The sequence below is a fragment of the Monopterus albus genome, unplaced genomic scaffold (genome assembly GCF_001952655.1).
Source record: "Monopterus albus unplaced genomic scaffold, M_albus_1.0 scaffold41.1, whole genome shotgun sequence".
Classification (NCBI taxonomy): domain Eukaryota; kingdom Metazoa; phylum Chordata; class Actinopteri; order Synbranchiformes; family Synbranchidae; genus Monopterus; species Monopterus albus.
The window spans coordinates 2,663,215-2,678,910 of NW_018127921.1; the positions used below are offsets into that span (position 1 = coordinate 2,663,215).

The window sequence follows — 15,696 nt, forward strand, 5'->3', positions numbered from 1 at the left end:
GTCTTGCACTGAGGAGAGGCTTCCTTCGGGCCACTCTGCCCTAAAGCCCCGACTGGTGGAGGGCTGCAGTGATGGTTGACTTTCTTTGACTTTCTACAACTTTCTCCCATCTCCCGACTGCATCTCTGGAGTTCAGCCACAGTCATCTTTGGGTTCTTCTGTACCTCTCTCACCAAGGCTCTTCTCCCCCGATAGCTCAGTTTGGCCGGACGGCCAGCTCTAGGAAGGGTTCTGGTCGTCCCAAACGTCTTCCATTTATGGATTATGGAGGCCACTGTGCTCTTAGGAACCTTAAGTGCAGCAGAAATTTTTTTGTAACCTTGGCCAGATCTGTGCCTTGCCACAATTCTGTCTCTGAGCTCTTCAGGCAGTTCCTTTGACTTCATGATTCTCATTTGCTCTGACATGCACTGTGAGCTGTAGGGTCTTATATAGACAGGTGTGTGGCTTTTCCTAATCACGTCCAATCAGTATAATCAAACACAGCTGGACTCAAATGAAGGTGTAGAACCATCTGAGGGATGATCAGAAGAAATGGACAGCACCTAAGTTAAATATATGAGTGTCAGAGCAAAGGGTCTGAATACTTATGACCATGTGATATTTCAGTTTTTCTTTTTTAATACATCTGCAAAAATGTCAAAAATTCTGTGTTTTTCTGTCAATATGGGGTGCTGTGTGTACATTAATGAGGAAAAAAATGAACTTAAATGATTTTAGCATATGGCTGCAATATAACATAAGAAAGAGTGAAAAATTTAAGGGGGTCTGAATACTTTCCGTACCCACTGTATATAAAGGGGTGTATTTTGGTTTATTTGAGAGCTTTGTTTGGCTATCTGATGCTGTCCCTCTACTTCTGGTCACTAATGTGGAGAATGTGGTTGCAAAAAAGCAAGATGGCAACTGCTATATTCACAATATTTTGGCTTCACTTTTGCGTAGTGGAGGGAAGTGGTGCAGCGATGTCTGTTGTATTTACAGTCAATGGTCCAGACTCATATACAGTATGTATTAGACTTGGAAGGAATTTAATAATAGATATTAAGTGGTCAACACGCAGACGAACAACCAATCACACACACAAGCACTCCTATGGGCAATTTAGAGAGACCAATCAACCTATGCTGCAGGTCTTTGAACTGTGGGAGTGGTTGTTCGTCTGTGTGTTGGCCCTGCGATGGGCTGGCGACCTGTCCAGGGTGTACCCCGCCTTTCGCCCACAGCTGGCTGGGATTGGCTCCAGCCCCCCGTGACCCCGTTTGGGACTAAGCGATTTCGAAAATAGATGGATGGATATTAATTAGTTGGTTTTTTTTTTTTTTTTTTTTTTTGGTAAAATGCAAGTTATGAGTATACATGATTTATAATTTCCAATGAAAAACATACTGTTTTCACTCAGTATTTTTAAAGAGGAGTACAGAGATGGAGAGTTCTGTTAGATTCCCTTTGAATCCAAGTGGACATTTGTGCCAAATTTGGGTAAATGCCCTCAAGGTGTTGATGACATATCATGTTCATGAGGATGGAACACACCCATGTACAGATATCCCAAAAATATAATGCTTCTGGCTACAGCTGTTGAGTGTGGAGGCATTAAAAAAATCTTTCACTTACTTTGTACTCATAGTTGAGTCACCCATCTCTGTACTTCTCTTTAAAAATACTGAGTGAAGACAGTATGTTTTTCATTGGAAATTATAAATCATGTACAGACCCCCTGCATTTCGCCTACCGGGCAAACAGGTCAGTGGGCGATGCATTGAACATGGCACTGCATTACATCCTGCAACACCTCGACTCCCCAGGGACCTATGCACGGGCCCTCTTTGTGGACTTCAGCTCAGCATTCAACACCATCATCCTGGACATCCTCCACTCTAAACTGACCCAGCTCACTGTGCCTGCCCCCACCTGTCAGTGGATTACTAGCTTTCTGACAGACAGGAAGCAGCAGGTGAGGCTGGGGAAAACCACATCCAGCACCTGGACAATGAGCACAGGTGCCCTCCGGTATGTGGGCTCTCCCCTCTGCTGTTTTCACTCTACACCAATGACTGCATCTCGAAGGGTCCCTCTGTCAAGCTCCTAAAGTTTATTGATGATACAACAGTCATTGGTCTCATCCGAGACGGTGACGAGTCAGCCTACAGACGGGAGGTTGAGCAGCTGGTCCTGTAGCCGCAACAACCTGGAGCTGAACATGCTCAAAACTGTCGAGATGACAGTGGACTTCAGGAAGAGCCCTCCCACCTTACCCCCACTCATCATACTTGGCAGCACTGTATCAGCAGTAAAGTCTTACAAGTTCCTGGGCTCCACTATCTCCCAGGACCTGAAGTGGACGTCCAACATCAGGACCATCACCAAGAAGGCACAGCAGAGGATGTACTTCCTGTGCCAGCTCAGGAAATTTGACCTGCCCCAGGAGCTGCTGATACAGTTCTACAGAGCAATAATCGAGTCTGTTCTCTGCACCTCCATCACTGTCTGGTTTGGCTCAGCAACCAAACAGGACATGTACAGACTTCAGCGGACAGTCAGGACTGCAGAAAAGATCATTGGTGTGAGCCTGCCCTCCATGGAGGACCTGCACACCTCACGGGTCAAAAGCAGGGCGGAGAGGTTCATTACAGACCCCTCACACCTCGGACACAACCTGTTTAAACTCCTCCCCTCTGGACGGCGTTACAGGTCGCTGTGCACCAAAACAACCAGGCACAGGGACAGTTTCTTTCGCCAGGCTGTCACTCTGATGAACACTTAACCAATGACAGTATGATTGGACAATAACCCTCAGTGCAATACCTGTGTGCAATACATTGTACAGATTATACAGACTTGTACAGGTCTCTAGTTTAAGTACTCTATTTTTTCCCTTATCTCATTTCAACGAACGTTCCTTTGTTGTCTGCATTGTTTACTGTCTGTTTATACTGCTTTTTCTGCATTGTTTGCACAGTTTGTTGCTGTCGCTATTGCTGTTAATACTGCTATTTTGTTATATTACACAGCTTTATGCTGGTTTACGGTTTGCACATTGAGAGCCGATGTACCTGAGTCAAATTCCTCGTTTGTCCATCACACCTGGCCAATAAACTGATTCTGATTCTGATACTGATACTCAGACACCATCCAAACTTCTCAGAATTACACATAACGAGAAGTGATTTAAAACCATTTTTTAGGGAAAGTAATCAATCTGGCTCCAACTTTTATCCACCGTTCAATCATGCAGCACTAGTACAAAGTGCTATATTTGGTTTGATAGACCCTTTTAACCTTTGAACCCTAGGTTGATGAAGCCTCTTTATAGCTGAAGGGTAACGCTGCAAACCAGTGATATTTCACTGTGATTTTACGTGACCCTGATTTTCATCAGAGTTCCATTAGTCTAGCAGCAAGCAACCCTTGTAGGTTAGAGAGTGCACTCTTGACAGCTGTTCAAACTGAAAAGGTCATGGGAGAAGGCAGGGAGAGGGTAGAGAAATAGGAGGAAAAATTGTCCAGTTAAATGTTTTTGGTGAGCACTAATATTCTATTTGGCATCTCAGCCTTGCATTGCTATCCGTCATCTCTAGTCCATCTGGTGCTGGCCAGATTGTTCCTTTTTCATCTCAGCCCTCTAATCATATGACACAATCTTGACCCAATTTCAGGTCATCTCTATCGATCATTCGTACCACTTCATACAATCTCATGTTAAGGCCTAAAGCTCATTGTGGCCTAGACCAGCCATGTTCCATTTGTCTAATGAAAGCAGCTTCTGTGGCTCAGTCTGAGGGTTCTGGTGATGTCCTTTAGTGAAAGGTTGTGAGGAGACACTGGCAAGATTGGTTGATAACCCAGGGGGTGCACCTCCAGGAAGAAAAACAAAAAATAAGACAAACTAAACTGCGCCAGTTCAGGAAGTTCGACCTGCCCCCAGGAGCTGCTTCAGAGGAATCATCGAATCACCTCCATCACTGTCTGGTTTGGCTCAGCAACCAAACAGGACAAGTACAGACTTCAGCGGACAGTCAGGACTGCAGAAAAGATCATTGGTGTGAGCCTGCCCTCCATGGAGGACCTGTACACCTCACAGGTCAAAAAGAGGGCAGAGAGGATCACTGCTGACCCCTCACACCCTGGACACAATCTGTTTGAACTCCTCCCCCCTGGACGGCGTTACAGGTCACTGTGCACCAAGACAACCAGGCACAGGGACAGTTTCTTCCCCCAGGCTGTCACTCTGATGAACACTTGACCCACAACAGTATGACTGGACAATAACCCTCAGTGCAATACCTGTGTGTGTATATATACATTGTACAGATTATACAGAGTCATAGAGGTCTCTAGCTTTAAGTACTCTATTTTTATCCCTATTTATCTCATTTCAATGAACATTCCTTTGTCTACATTGTTTACTGTCTGTTTATACTGCTTTTTCTGCATTGTTTGCACTGTTTGTTGATGTTAATACTGCTATTTTGTTATATTACACAGCCTTATGCTGGTTTACTGTTTTGCACATGTACCTGAGTCAAATTCCTCGTGTGTCCGTCGCACCTGGCTGATCCTGATGTTCACACAGACAACATAACATGTATACTTTTATCTTAGTCTCTGTCATATTTTTACATACATAGTGCAGTACTTTTTACATTCAGCTCACTGGATTATTTCACGATGAATAACTTGCTGCACTGGCATTTCTGCAGTTGCTGTTGCATTGAGTGGATTTGATTTGATTTTGATTTGATTTGATTTATTCTTTCAAGCATGTAAAAAACAGTTGATATGACAACACACATAATTTTACACATAATCCAATATCAAATTGCTTATACCTAATACATGTTTGAATGGAGTAGGAAGAAGTCAGACTTATCCAGTCCTACCCCATGACATCATCTTACCATCATTGCTCTGCAAGCAGTAAATGATTCACTTCTACCCACACAAGTATTATACTAAAAAAAAGATGGTGGATGGTGGGGAACTGCGTCTGACAGAGCAGCCTCTAGAACTGTTACAGAGCTAGAGCCTGACTGCCATCTTCCTTAATCTTCATCTCTCCCTTACTTGTTTCTACCTTTTGCAATTTCTTGCATGTCAACCAGCAGATACACAGAACGAATACAAATGTTGACTCATTCCTTCACTCGTGTACATAATGTTTCTCCCTTGTTGACCTTATCTATAGCTGTCCATTATAGAAATGCACTTCAATACACACGTTGTTTGCTGGGTTTTAGTATTTAGTATTTAAACTAATATTGATCTCACTTTTTGCACTTTATTGTGTCAGTTGTACATTTTTTCTGGAAAAGCATGCTCAGCCCTACAGGACACCCCCAAACTTGCACCCTTAGGACCTGTGTAGCATACAGTTAAAAAAAAAATTGTTTGCCCAAGTGGTGCCATTTACTTTAAATTGGAGAACATTTGTATAGTAAGCCTAGTATTCATAAGGCAAACTGAATCAGATTAGTGTTGGACTAATTGCTCTTCTTTTTCTCCTCCACTGCAGCTCTTGACCATTGATGATGACTTTTGTGGCCTTGACATGAATGCACCATTGGGCGTGTCTGAGATGGTGCATGGCAAGCCTCTCTTCTCTGACGCCGCTGATAAAATGACCTCCGTCATTGCCTATGTCTACAAGAACCACTCTCTGGTTTTCGTGGGGACAAAAAGTGGTCGAGTTAAGAAGGTAAGGAGAAAAAATGTAGGATGAAGGGTAGTAGAACTGGCTGAACTGATGGAGGTAGAGATCTGGTTTCTCACAGAATGAGGAAAAAGATCTGGGAATTTGGGACTGCTAGATTGGAGGAAGGATAGTCGTAATAAGCCAGATTGACTTTCAGGCAAATCCGCTGAGCTGGCAGTATTTGCTGGAGGAATCAGTGTATGTGTGCGTGAAAGAGAGGAAGACTAAAAAGAGGATGTGTGTGTACAGTACTTCACTGTGGAGAGAAGTTTTTTTTTTTGTTGAGGAAGGGGAATCAAGAGAGCCCCTGAGGGGGATTTATTCCTTGAGCCAACCCTATCTGGTATCTTTCAACACCCCCCCTCATCCACTGTGCCATATACTGTATTACACATATCCTCATATACAGTAGATCCATTATCGGGAGTATCTGCTCTGCTTTTCCTTCATTTTGGACTATGAAACCCAGAACCCCGGGGGATGATTGTACCACACATCAGCATGTTGCATAACTTGCTAGAATGCAAATATCAGCATGTTGCCAAATTGATTAGATAAAGTTTCTGACCTGTTTCTTAAGGCAAAATGAGGAATCAGAAAAGAATGAAATACATTAAGTGATTTATGTAACTCTGTTATACTGTATCAGTACAAGAGACTGAATCACATTTGCTTGTCATTTTTGACTATTTAATAAACTAGATAATTCCTCATTAGTAGTAATTTGATGAAACAAAACTGTGGCTTTGATGCACCCCTTGAGTTGTATTAGCTATAGCATTTTTGACCGTAATTATCTCTTAAATGAAAAACACGTTGCAGTGTGACCAGAAAGCCCTTGACAAAAAAAGATTTGTCAGAGTTAAACAGCACTGGATAAGCTGAGTTGTGACATGTTGTGGCTTCCACTTTAGAATACAGCCGTGCCCCTGTGCCCTCCCCTGTGTGGCAACCCTTTTCTGTGTTAATGGGATGATGCACTACTGCCAGGTGGTAGTTCTTGTGCTTTTATTCTCCCTTTCTCACCCTTTCTCAGACACTTATCATAGGACTGTGACTGAGACTAATTTTGGGGTGGCTAGGTCAGTGAGCCCCCAGGCTCAGGGAATCCAGCATTACACAGAGAGAAGGAAAGAGAGAAGGATGGAGTGATTGAGAGAAATTGAGCTGGAAGGAAGTGATTGGTTAGAAACGGAATATATTCCTTGCATTCCTGTCTTAAAGGGATAGTGATGAGTTGTACTGTGTATGGACAGATGAAGGGAGAGAAGAGAGAGTGAAGAAAGTTAAAGATCTAGATGAAGCCAAAAATGCAGCCAGTGTTGATAGATATTTTTTACGGGCACTCAGGAGTGCAAATTTTTGTTTTGTTTTAGTTGATTACTAGAACTTGTTTGTTGTTACAGTTTTTGTTCCACATGGGAGCAGAGTGGTTGAGGCAGTGGTTTTCATGTTGTTAGATAGATGGATGGATGGATGGAGTACCTTATTATTCCCCAAGGGGAAATTCATTTTTTATAGTAGCTAGTTTGGAGACCTACAAGCAGCAATACACACTATATACATATATCAGTATATTTGTAATAAAATAAATCAAATATACTGTATATACAATATAAAGTGCTGCACTATACATCATACAGTGAATGCCTGGTGGATAGTCCAGACATACTGAACTGCAAAGTAAGGTTTGGTATTAGCTGGTGTACATACATATGTATGTATGTATGTATAACACATATATTGGTTGTCGGGGTAGGAGATCCAACACCTGACACAGAGTAGAGCTGTTGTACAGAGGGATGTAGCTGGCAGGAAAGACCTCCTATAGCGCTTTTTGTCAGAGTGGAGCTGGAGCAGTCTCTTACTGAAAGTGCTCTGCTATTTGACCAGGACATTGTGGGTGGGATGGGATGTGAGGTGTAAGCCATAATGTTAAACAGTTTATGAAGCATTTGTCTTTCCACCACTAACTCTAGAGGGTCCAGAGAAGTCCTCAGCATGGAGCCAGACTTGATGATCAGTTTGTTCAGTTTATTGGTGTTGCATTCTCTGATGCTTCCGCAGCAAACACATTTCACTACCCTAGCTTCCTCAAGTAGAAGTAGAGTCTGCTTTGTCCCAACACAGCCTCTGTGTTGCTTTACCAGTCCAGTTTGTTGTCAAGGTGGACTCCAAGGCACATGTAGCTCTCCACCATCTCTGCCTCCTCTCCAAAAATGGAACTATATTTGAGGTAGTGCTGATTTTCCTAAAGTTCACTAGTCCTCTGCCTCCTGTTCACTGCCAACACACCCCACAACTGAGGGTCATCTGAAAACTTCTGCAGAAGTCAAAGTCGAAGGTGTAGAGGCTGAACCATAAAGGTGAGAGGACTGCCCCCTGTGATGCTCCTTCCTGCTGTAGCACAAGCTATGGTCTCGGTAATTGGCATCTACCGATGCCACCTGGAGTTTCTCAGAAAGGCACTGGAGAAATCAAAGAACATGATTCTCACAGTGCTGCCTGCTTTGTCCAGGTGATAAAGTCAACACCAGACAATAACCAACACTTAGGCAGATGTTTCAAACAGGAAATATGTAATGATATTGTATATTACTGCATTGTTTTTGCTCATGGTTATTTTTGTGCTTTTGTTTTTCTTTCCTTTGGCCTCTGTCCAGACATTCCTCATAGAACCACATATTGGCAAATAAGAAAATTGTCTCTGCAGGATTTTGGCATTATTGTCATTCGACATGAATGAAATCAGATTGTGCACATACAGTACAGTGCCTTGCAAAAGTATTCATACCCCTTGAACTTGTGCACATTTTGTCACGTTACAACCACAAACTTAAAGGTATTTTATTGGGATTTCATGTGATAGACCAACACACCTAATTGTGAAGTGGAAGGAAGATGAGACATGGTGTTCAAGATTTTTTACAACAAAAAATTCTGAAAAGTGTGGCGTGCATATGTATTTAGCCCCCCTGAGGCAACATGTTGTCGAACCACCTTTCGCTGCAATTACAGCTGCAAGTCTTTTGGGTATGTCTCTACCAGCTTTGCACATCTAGAGACTGCAATTTTTGCCCATTCTTCTTTGCAAAATAGCTCCTGTTTAGTGCGATTCATATGTGAACAGCAATTTTCAAGTCTTGCTACAGATTCTCAATATGATTTAGGTCTGTACTTTGACTAGGCACATGAATATGCTTTGATTTAATCCATTCCTTTGTAGCTCTAGCTGTATGTTTAGGGTCGTTGTCCTGCTGGAAGGTGAACCCCTGCCCCAGTCCCGAGTCTTTTGCAGCTTCTAACAGTTTTTCTTCCTGGATTGCCCTGTATTTAGCTCCATCCATCTTTCCATCAACTCTGACCAGCTTCCCTGTCCCTGCTAAAGAAAAGCATCCCCACAGCATGATGCTGCCACCACTATGTTTCATGGTGGGGATGGTGTGTTCAGGTTGATGTGCAGTGTTAGGTATCTGCCACACATAGCGTTTTGCATGTAGACCAGTAAGTTCCATTTTGGTCTTATCTGACCAGAGCACCTTCTTCCACATGTTTGCTGTGTGTCCCACATGGCTTGTGGCAAACTGCGAACAGGACTTCTTATTGCTTTCTTTCAACAATGGCTTTCTTCTTGCCACTCTTCCATAAAAGCCAGATTTGTGGAGTACATGACTAATAGTTGTCCTGTGGACAGATTTTCCCACCTGAGCTGTGGATCTCTGCAGCTCCTCCAGAGTTACCACGGGCTGCTCCTGAGATTAATGCTCTCCTTGCCTGGCCTGTTAGTTTAGGTGGACAGCCATGTCTTGGTAGGTTTGCAGTTGTGCCATATGCTTTCCATTTTCGGATGTTTGATTGAACAGTACTTCATGAGATGTTCAAAGCTTGGGATTTGTTTTTAATAACCTAACCCTTCACAACTTCTCTGATCTGTCTGGTGTGTTCCTTGGTCTTCATGATGCTGTTTGTTCACTAATGTTTTCTAACAAACCTCTGAGGCCTTCACACTTCACAATTATGCAATGCTTTGTGTTGGTCTATCACATAAAATCCCAGTAAAACACATTTAAGTTTGTGGCTGTGGCTGTAACGTAACAAAATGTGGACAAGTTCAAGGGGTATCAACACTTTCACAAGGCAAATTGTTTCCTGCTTGCGCTATGTCTAAGTATTTATTTGTTTTAATAATTTGGATCTATTTTTTGGATTTGTGGGGAAAAAAGAGCTCTTTTCACACTGAGATATAAAAGCCAGCAAAACCCGACAGATACACACACCATCTTTGACAAAAGGTGAATATCCTGAGTCGAAGCAGGCGAACACACAAGCACACACAGCCCCATTACCACCACATCCTCCCCTCCCATGTACATACTTCCCCTCCCCTGTCGTTAACTGTATACCATTAGATGACATCACTCACAATAAAAACCAACAAGACAATAAAAGATCTGAGTTTCAGTCCACCTCCTTCATCAGTGACTTTATAACCCCTCAGCTAATGGATGTTGATTTATACACGTCTCCACCTCACTTGTTCCATCCCTCAACCCACCCCACCTCTTCTTTTTCTCTCAGATGTTCTCTTATACACTCTCTTCAATGTTTTCAGTTTTTTTTTCACATTAATTTATGATTCTGTGTCTAACACATCCCCCCAGAAAAAATCTTAAGCGTTACGGTAAAATAAAGTGCATGTGCTTTAATGCAGTGTTTGGGTGAGTTATAGTAAATATTAGTTTTTACAGGCCCCCATTTATGACATCACGAATTTGAGCTGTACGGGAAGTAGAGTAAATCAGAGTCACTGTGCTTGTCAAATAGTTTTGTGTAATGGGGGTTAGAGTAAAGGTTTACTAGTATAATGTGAGGCCTGTGGGTCAGAATACAAATCTGGTTGTACTGATGGGGCCAGTTGAAGACATGTAACAGTATTTGAGATAGCAACAGAGAAAGACTTGGGTGCTTAGGTCCCATTAGTGTTGAGTATCTTTAGGGAAAAGGAGATAGGACTGGTTTCACTGGAACCTGAACTTGCACCAATGCTTATTTTTATTATCAACTAAATAACAAAATCTTTACTCTAAAGCATTCCTGTAAGGAGCAGTCAGCATTTCTTCTCTTTGCTGTCATGGTCCAACAATTTCAAGTTAATTCTCACAAATATAGTAGTACAAGACAGACAGAGATTGAAACACACACAGAAACCAACCCTTGCCTCAGATGTCTCTGATACTGTCTGTGTTGTGCAACGACCATATTGACACAGTTCAAGCTGAATTTCACAACACCCCACTGTCAGCATAACACAGGCAGTGCTGTTGAATCAGTAGAATTCTGTACATGGCCACACTGTAGCTACAGACGTGTCTCGTTTTTACTCTCTCTCACACAGCTTAAAACCCCCACATCACACAGGGATTACATGATCTGTACACCACCATGCCTTTTCTTCAGTCTTGTTTCCAACTCGCTCCTTACTTTTGAATTAATAATGTTTTTTTCCTCTGTACTCCTCACCACCTCTTCTTCCTCTTATTTCTTTACTTTTCTTCCCTTCCTTGGCCTCTGTTTGCCCTCTCTTCGTAATTTCCCTCTCTTCCACCCTTGGTCTAACTGTTCATGGCTGAGTGGAGTTGCTGTGCGACCTCTTTGATGGCTACCTCCTTCCACTGAAAGTGAATGGACCATATGACTTCTGTCAGCCTGTCTGTCGGTCAGTTAGTGTGTGTGTGTGTGTTGGTGTGCGGCTTAAGGAGGAGATGGAGTGATGGAGATAAAAGGCTGTGGCTGGGTAAGATTTAAACCCATTTACTAAAGGTCAGTGCACCGCAGCAGGTCAAGAGGAAAGCCTTAACCCCCTGCAGGCTTTGGTTTAGTTTATGGTCATCTGGTCATGCTACACATTAGCATGATAGGTACATGTCTGTGTGCACACATGATTGACACCCACTGAACATGATTGCATTTATTGAGATAAGCACACATGCATACATCAATGAACACTTGCACTCATACACCAGCCTATATGCACACTACTGGACAAACACTGGTAAGGTATCTCCATGGGGCCATGGATGGAAAGGTGGACTAGGGTATGAGAGGGAGGTATAGAGAGAAAAGAGAGGGAAGAGATGCGATTGAGAGAACATGCTGAGGTGCTAATGCATCTCCACAATAAACACTTTGACTCCACTCTGTCTTTCCCGATGGGGGAGCATTGGCACTCAATACAATGAGCAGCTAACCTTGAACTTGACACAGGCACAAAAATGAGCAAAGTATGACATGCAAAGGTAGTGAGATTGAAGAAACTGTGGACAAATGTGTGTGTCTCTCTGCCTTGCATATTGTAGCATGCTGGGCAGCCAGGGAGAGTACCATGGGCTGTACACACACACAGGGACATACCACATATTAACAGTGATATGCCCAGAGGGAGAGGACTACGCTGTTGCACACAGTTAGCAGATGTTCTTGGGGAGGAAACTTTGGGTCGGTGGGATTCATGGGGGGTGGGGGGACGACGACGCTATGTTTATATAAGTTCTGGTGTTCAGTGTTCTGTGAATAAAAGTGCCAGCTTTCCTGCGTTGTGTGGTGTATGGGGCATGAAAACCTGCATAAAAAGGCAGCCTGACTCCAGAGTCATTCCTTGGCAAAATTTCTAGAATTCACTAGCTTGCCACAATATTAACAATTTATACAAAGCATTGCTGAAGGTAGTGTCTGGAAAAAACAGGCACAAACATGTACAGAAGGGGAAAAAACAAAATCTTTTCCACAGAGCATTTATCAGTATTTGACCAAAGGCAGAGAGTGGGGTGCTGTACAGTTTGATCATTTCTTAACCACTACGTTAAGACAGAGAAGAGGGGGCATGAAGCAAACAAAGAAAGAGGGAAGTGATGGAGAAGGAAAGGAAGAAGGAAAAATTTGGGTGACAAGGAAGCCAGAAAATAAAAGGAGAGTGTAAAATGATGTGAGAGATGGAAAGCGAGGCAGAAACAAGAGTGAATTGTTTCTAGAGGTAAAGCTTCTTGAAGGAGAGGAGAAATTTTTGAAAGAATAGTTTAGAGCCACAGAAAGACCTCTCCTTTAAGGTCGGCATAAGTAAAAAAAAACAAGTCAATTCCAATGTTGATTGGTTAATATTTGTCAATGAGAAGGAAAAGGCCAAACTCTCACCTTTGACTCGACCCCACATTAATCTTTATTCTTTTTACTACCTATCTGCTGCTGTCCTCACCACAAACATGATTTTTTATTTTTCATGTAATTTATCTCTCACTTGTTTTCTGCTGTTGCTTCCTGTTTTTCTCTGCTGCTTCGATTCTGTACCTGCATCACATCTATCTGAAGCTATCAATTTGTTTGGGTTGCCTTTATAACTACTGTAAAAAGAAGATGGAAGTAATCCTTTCATTGAAAAATAAATGTATTATGTAAATTTTTTACTAAAAGGTAATGACTAAATGCCAGTACTAGGTCAAAGTCAAGGTCAAAGTGTTAATTTGTCATTTGCACAGTTAGGAAACGTGTTTCCCTGTACAATGAAATTCTTACTTTGCCGTCCACATGAATGCTACAAAAATACAAGTGAAATATAAAGTAGATAAATAACACGAAATCTAAGGCCCTTTAAGCAACAAATGCAGCAATATAATAAAAATATATAAGAATATAATAGAGAATGTATGCGGCATGGGAGCAACATGTGCAGCAGTCAACAATGTGCAATTATGCATGTGCAAACTGAGATGGTAAACAGTACAACACGTATTTCCTGGTAATAAACTCCTCAGCTGTTTAGGAGTCTGATGGCAGAGGGACAGAAAAAGAATTTTTCAGTCTAGTGGTCGTACATTTCACACTTCTGAACCTCCGGCCAGAGGGTAGGGAGGTGTATAGTACTGGATTTGTAAGAATTTTTACTCAGCAACAATTTAAATCTAGCAGTCTCATTAGGGAACAGTAGCTCAGATTGCAGAACCATATTGATTGACATGATGTCTACTTATTTTATTTTGAACTTATTCTAATCACAATTAACATTGCATTTGAGCCACTCCCTGTCTAATAAATGAACGGGGGCTGTTCTGCTAACTGGCTCTTCTGTCAACACAATAGACTGTGGGCAGATAGATTTATGCGCATGTGGGTGTGAGAGCTTTTGCTTGAGATATTTATTGTTCTGGACTAATTCCATATGTTTTGTTGGTTGCTTGTGTCCTTGGTGTGTGTGTGTGTGTGATAAGTTGGTTAGCTCCAGATGCAGGTTATTGAAATGGACTGAGCTGAGCTGTGGTCAGTGGAGCAGAGGATTAACTACTTAGAGCTAATGATGAAATATGCTTTAGGATGGGCAGACATTGGGAGTGTGTGTGGACCATAGTTTATGATTCAGACCCCCTCCCAACCCTCGTTATACTATAAACACATTGTTCTTCAGCACAGACTCACACATTTGCATTGCTTCTATCACCCTGGCCAGTAGCCATTGCAACCCCACCCTGCAGTCCATTCATTCTGGGCAGCAGTCTAAACTGCTGCTGTATTCTCAGTATAGTGTTCTCATACTGTTAAATATTCCTCAGCAGTCTTCCAAGTTGCCTTGGCAGTGTGTGTGTCTTGCTGCTCCCGCACCAGCTAGAGCAGCAGGACACTAAAGCATGCTCAATCGTGAGTTGCCATGGTTGCATAGACTGCACCACATGCATAGGATAGAATGTATAGGAGGCATCAACCAGAGAAGAGGCACATATGTGAGAGTATATTGTGATATGTTTTGTATTTAATTCCCAGGGAAGCTCACAGTACTGAACACACAGTGTGGACATTATGCTGAAAGCAATTGACTGAGCGCACATTAGGATGATCTGATCTGATAATAGTGGGCTGGTATTTGATGACAGTGAATTGAAGTCCAGTAATGGTCTGGGAAGAGGATCAGAAGGTAGTGCTCACAATCCCCACAATACTTGCTGTGCCTGCTGCTGAGAAAAAAAACTCATCCAGTAGCTAGGCAATTAGACTGGGCAGCAGGCAGAGCCTATGCTGTATTCACTGAGGAAGCCTTAGTATTCTCTTATAGGTGGGTATGGGGTACAGGGAGGGAGGAAGGGAAGGAGAGAGAAGATGAGGAGTGGAAGATGGGATAGAGAGAAATGCAGGGAACCTGGGCATGGTTTGAGGATCGGAGGATCAAACTGATGTGGAGCTGAGAAAAGACATTGAGATGGATAAGAGCATGATGGGGAAACAGATGGGGAGATGTAGAGAGGGGCATATTGCTGGGAGATTGAATCTACAACACATGATGAGGGCGAGCGAGAGTAGACACGGATGGATCTGGAGAAACAGACTAAATAATCCAAAAGAAAAGATATGGGGAGGCATGGAGACAATGGGATAGAAGTAAAAAGCAAAGGGCATTGAGGAGTGATGGCGCATGTTTTTCAGACCGTTTTGGACTTGACCCGCACTGTGCAAAGCTCAGTTTTTCCATTTGGCCATTCAGCAAGACATGGTGTTTAGGTGATGAAAGGCATGAGGGAGGAGAAAGAAAGCAGTCTCTCCTCTGATTCAGAGCATCACGTGCTCAGGTTGGCAACGAGCAGTCAGTGTACCCTCTGTCTTCCTCACTTAACAAATACACCAAGTGCCCCGAAGTACTTGATGACATTGCCTGTATGTTCAGCATAATTAGCTATCAACCTTCACATGTACATACGTGGCTGTGTGGAAAGTAGCTGTTCCCCTCACACGTGTCATTAAGGTGTGTATTTATAGATGCCATTGCTGTTGCTTGGCCTTATCCCTCCTTTCCAGGGCTCTTTCATAATTGATGATCTGCCAGGGGCTGGGCTGGGCAGGGCAAACACATTCAACCAACCTTGGTAACCAGCTGCCTCACTGCAGGTTGACACCATGTTTGTGCACGCTTGCATATGAAGTAAGAGCACTCAGTTGCTTTGAGCCCCTGCACTGCTGCAGCTCAT

At 42.7% G+C, this 15,696-nt stretch overlaps 1 protein-coding gene across 1 annotated transcript in view; it reads left to right on the top strand.

The window, feature by feature from the left end:
* plxna4 (plexin A4) overlaps nt 1-15,696 on the top strand; it is a 328,946-nt gene that overhangs the window by 64,232 nt on the left and 249,018 nt on the right. The window contains exon 3 of the mRNA XM_020599492.1: nt 5,516-5,698. Within this exon, the coding sequence (XP_020455148.1) occupies nt 5,516-5,698 (183 nt within the window). The remainder of the gene's footprint in view (nt 1-5,515; nt 5,699-15,696) is intronic.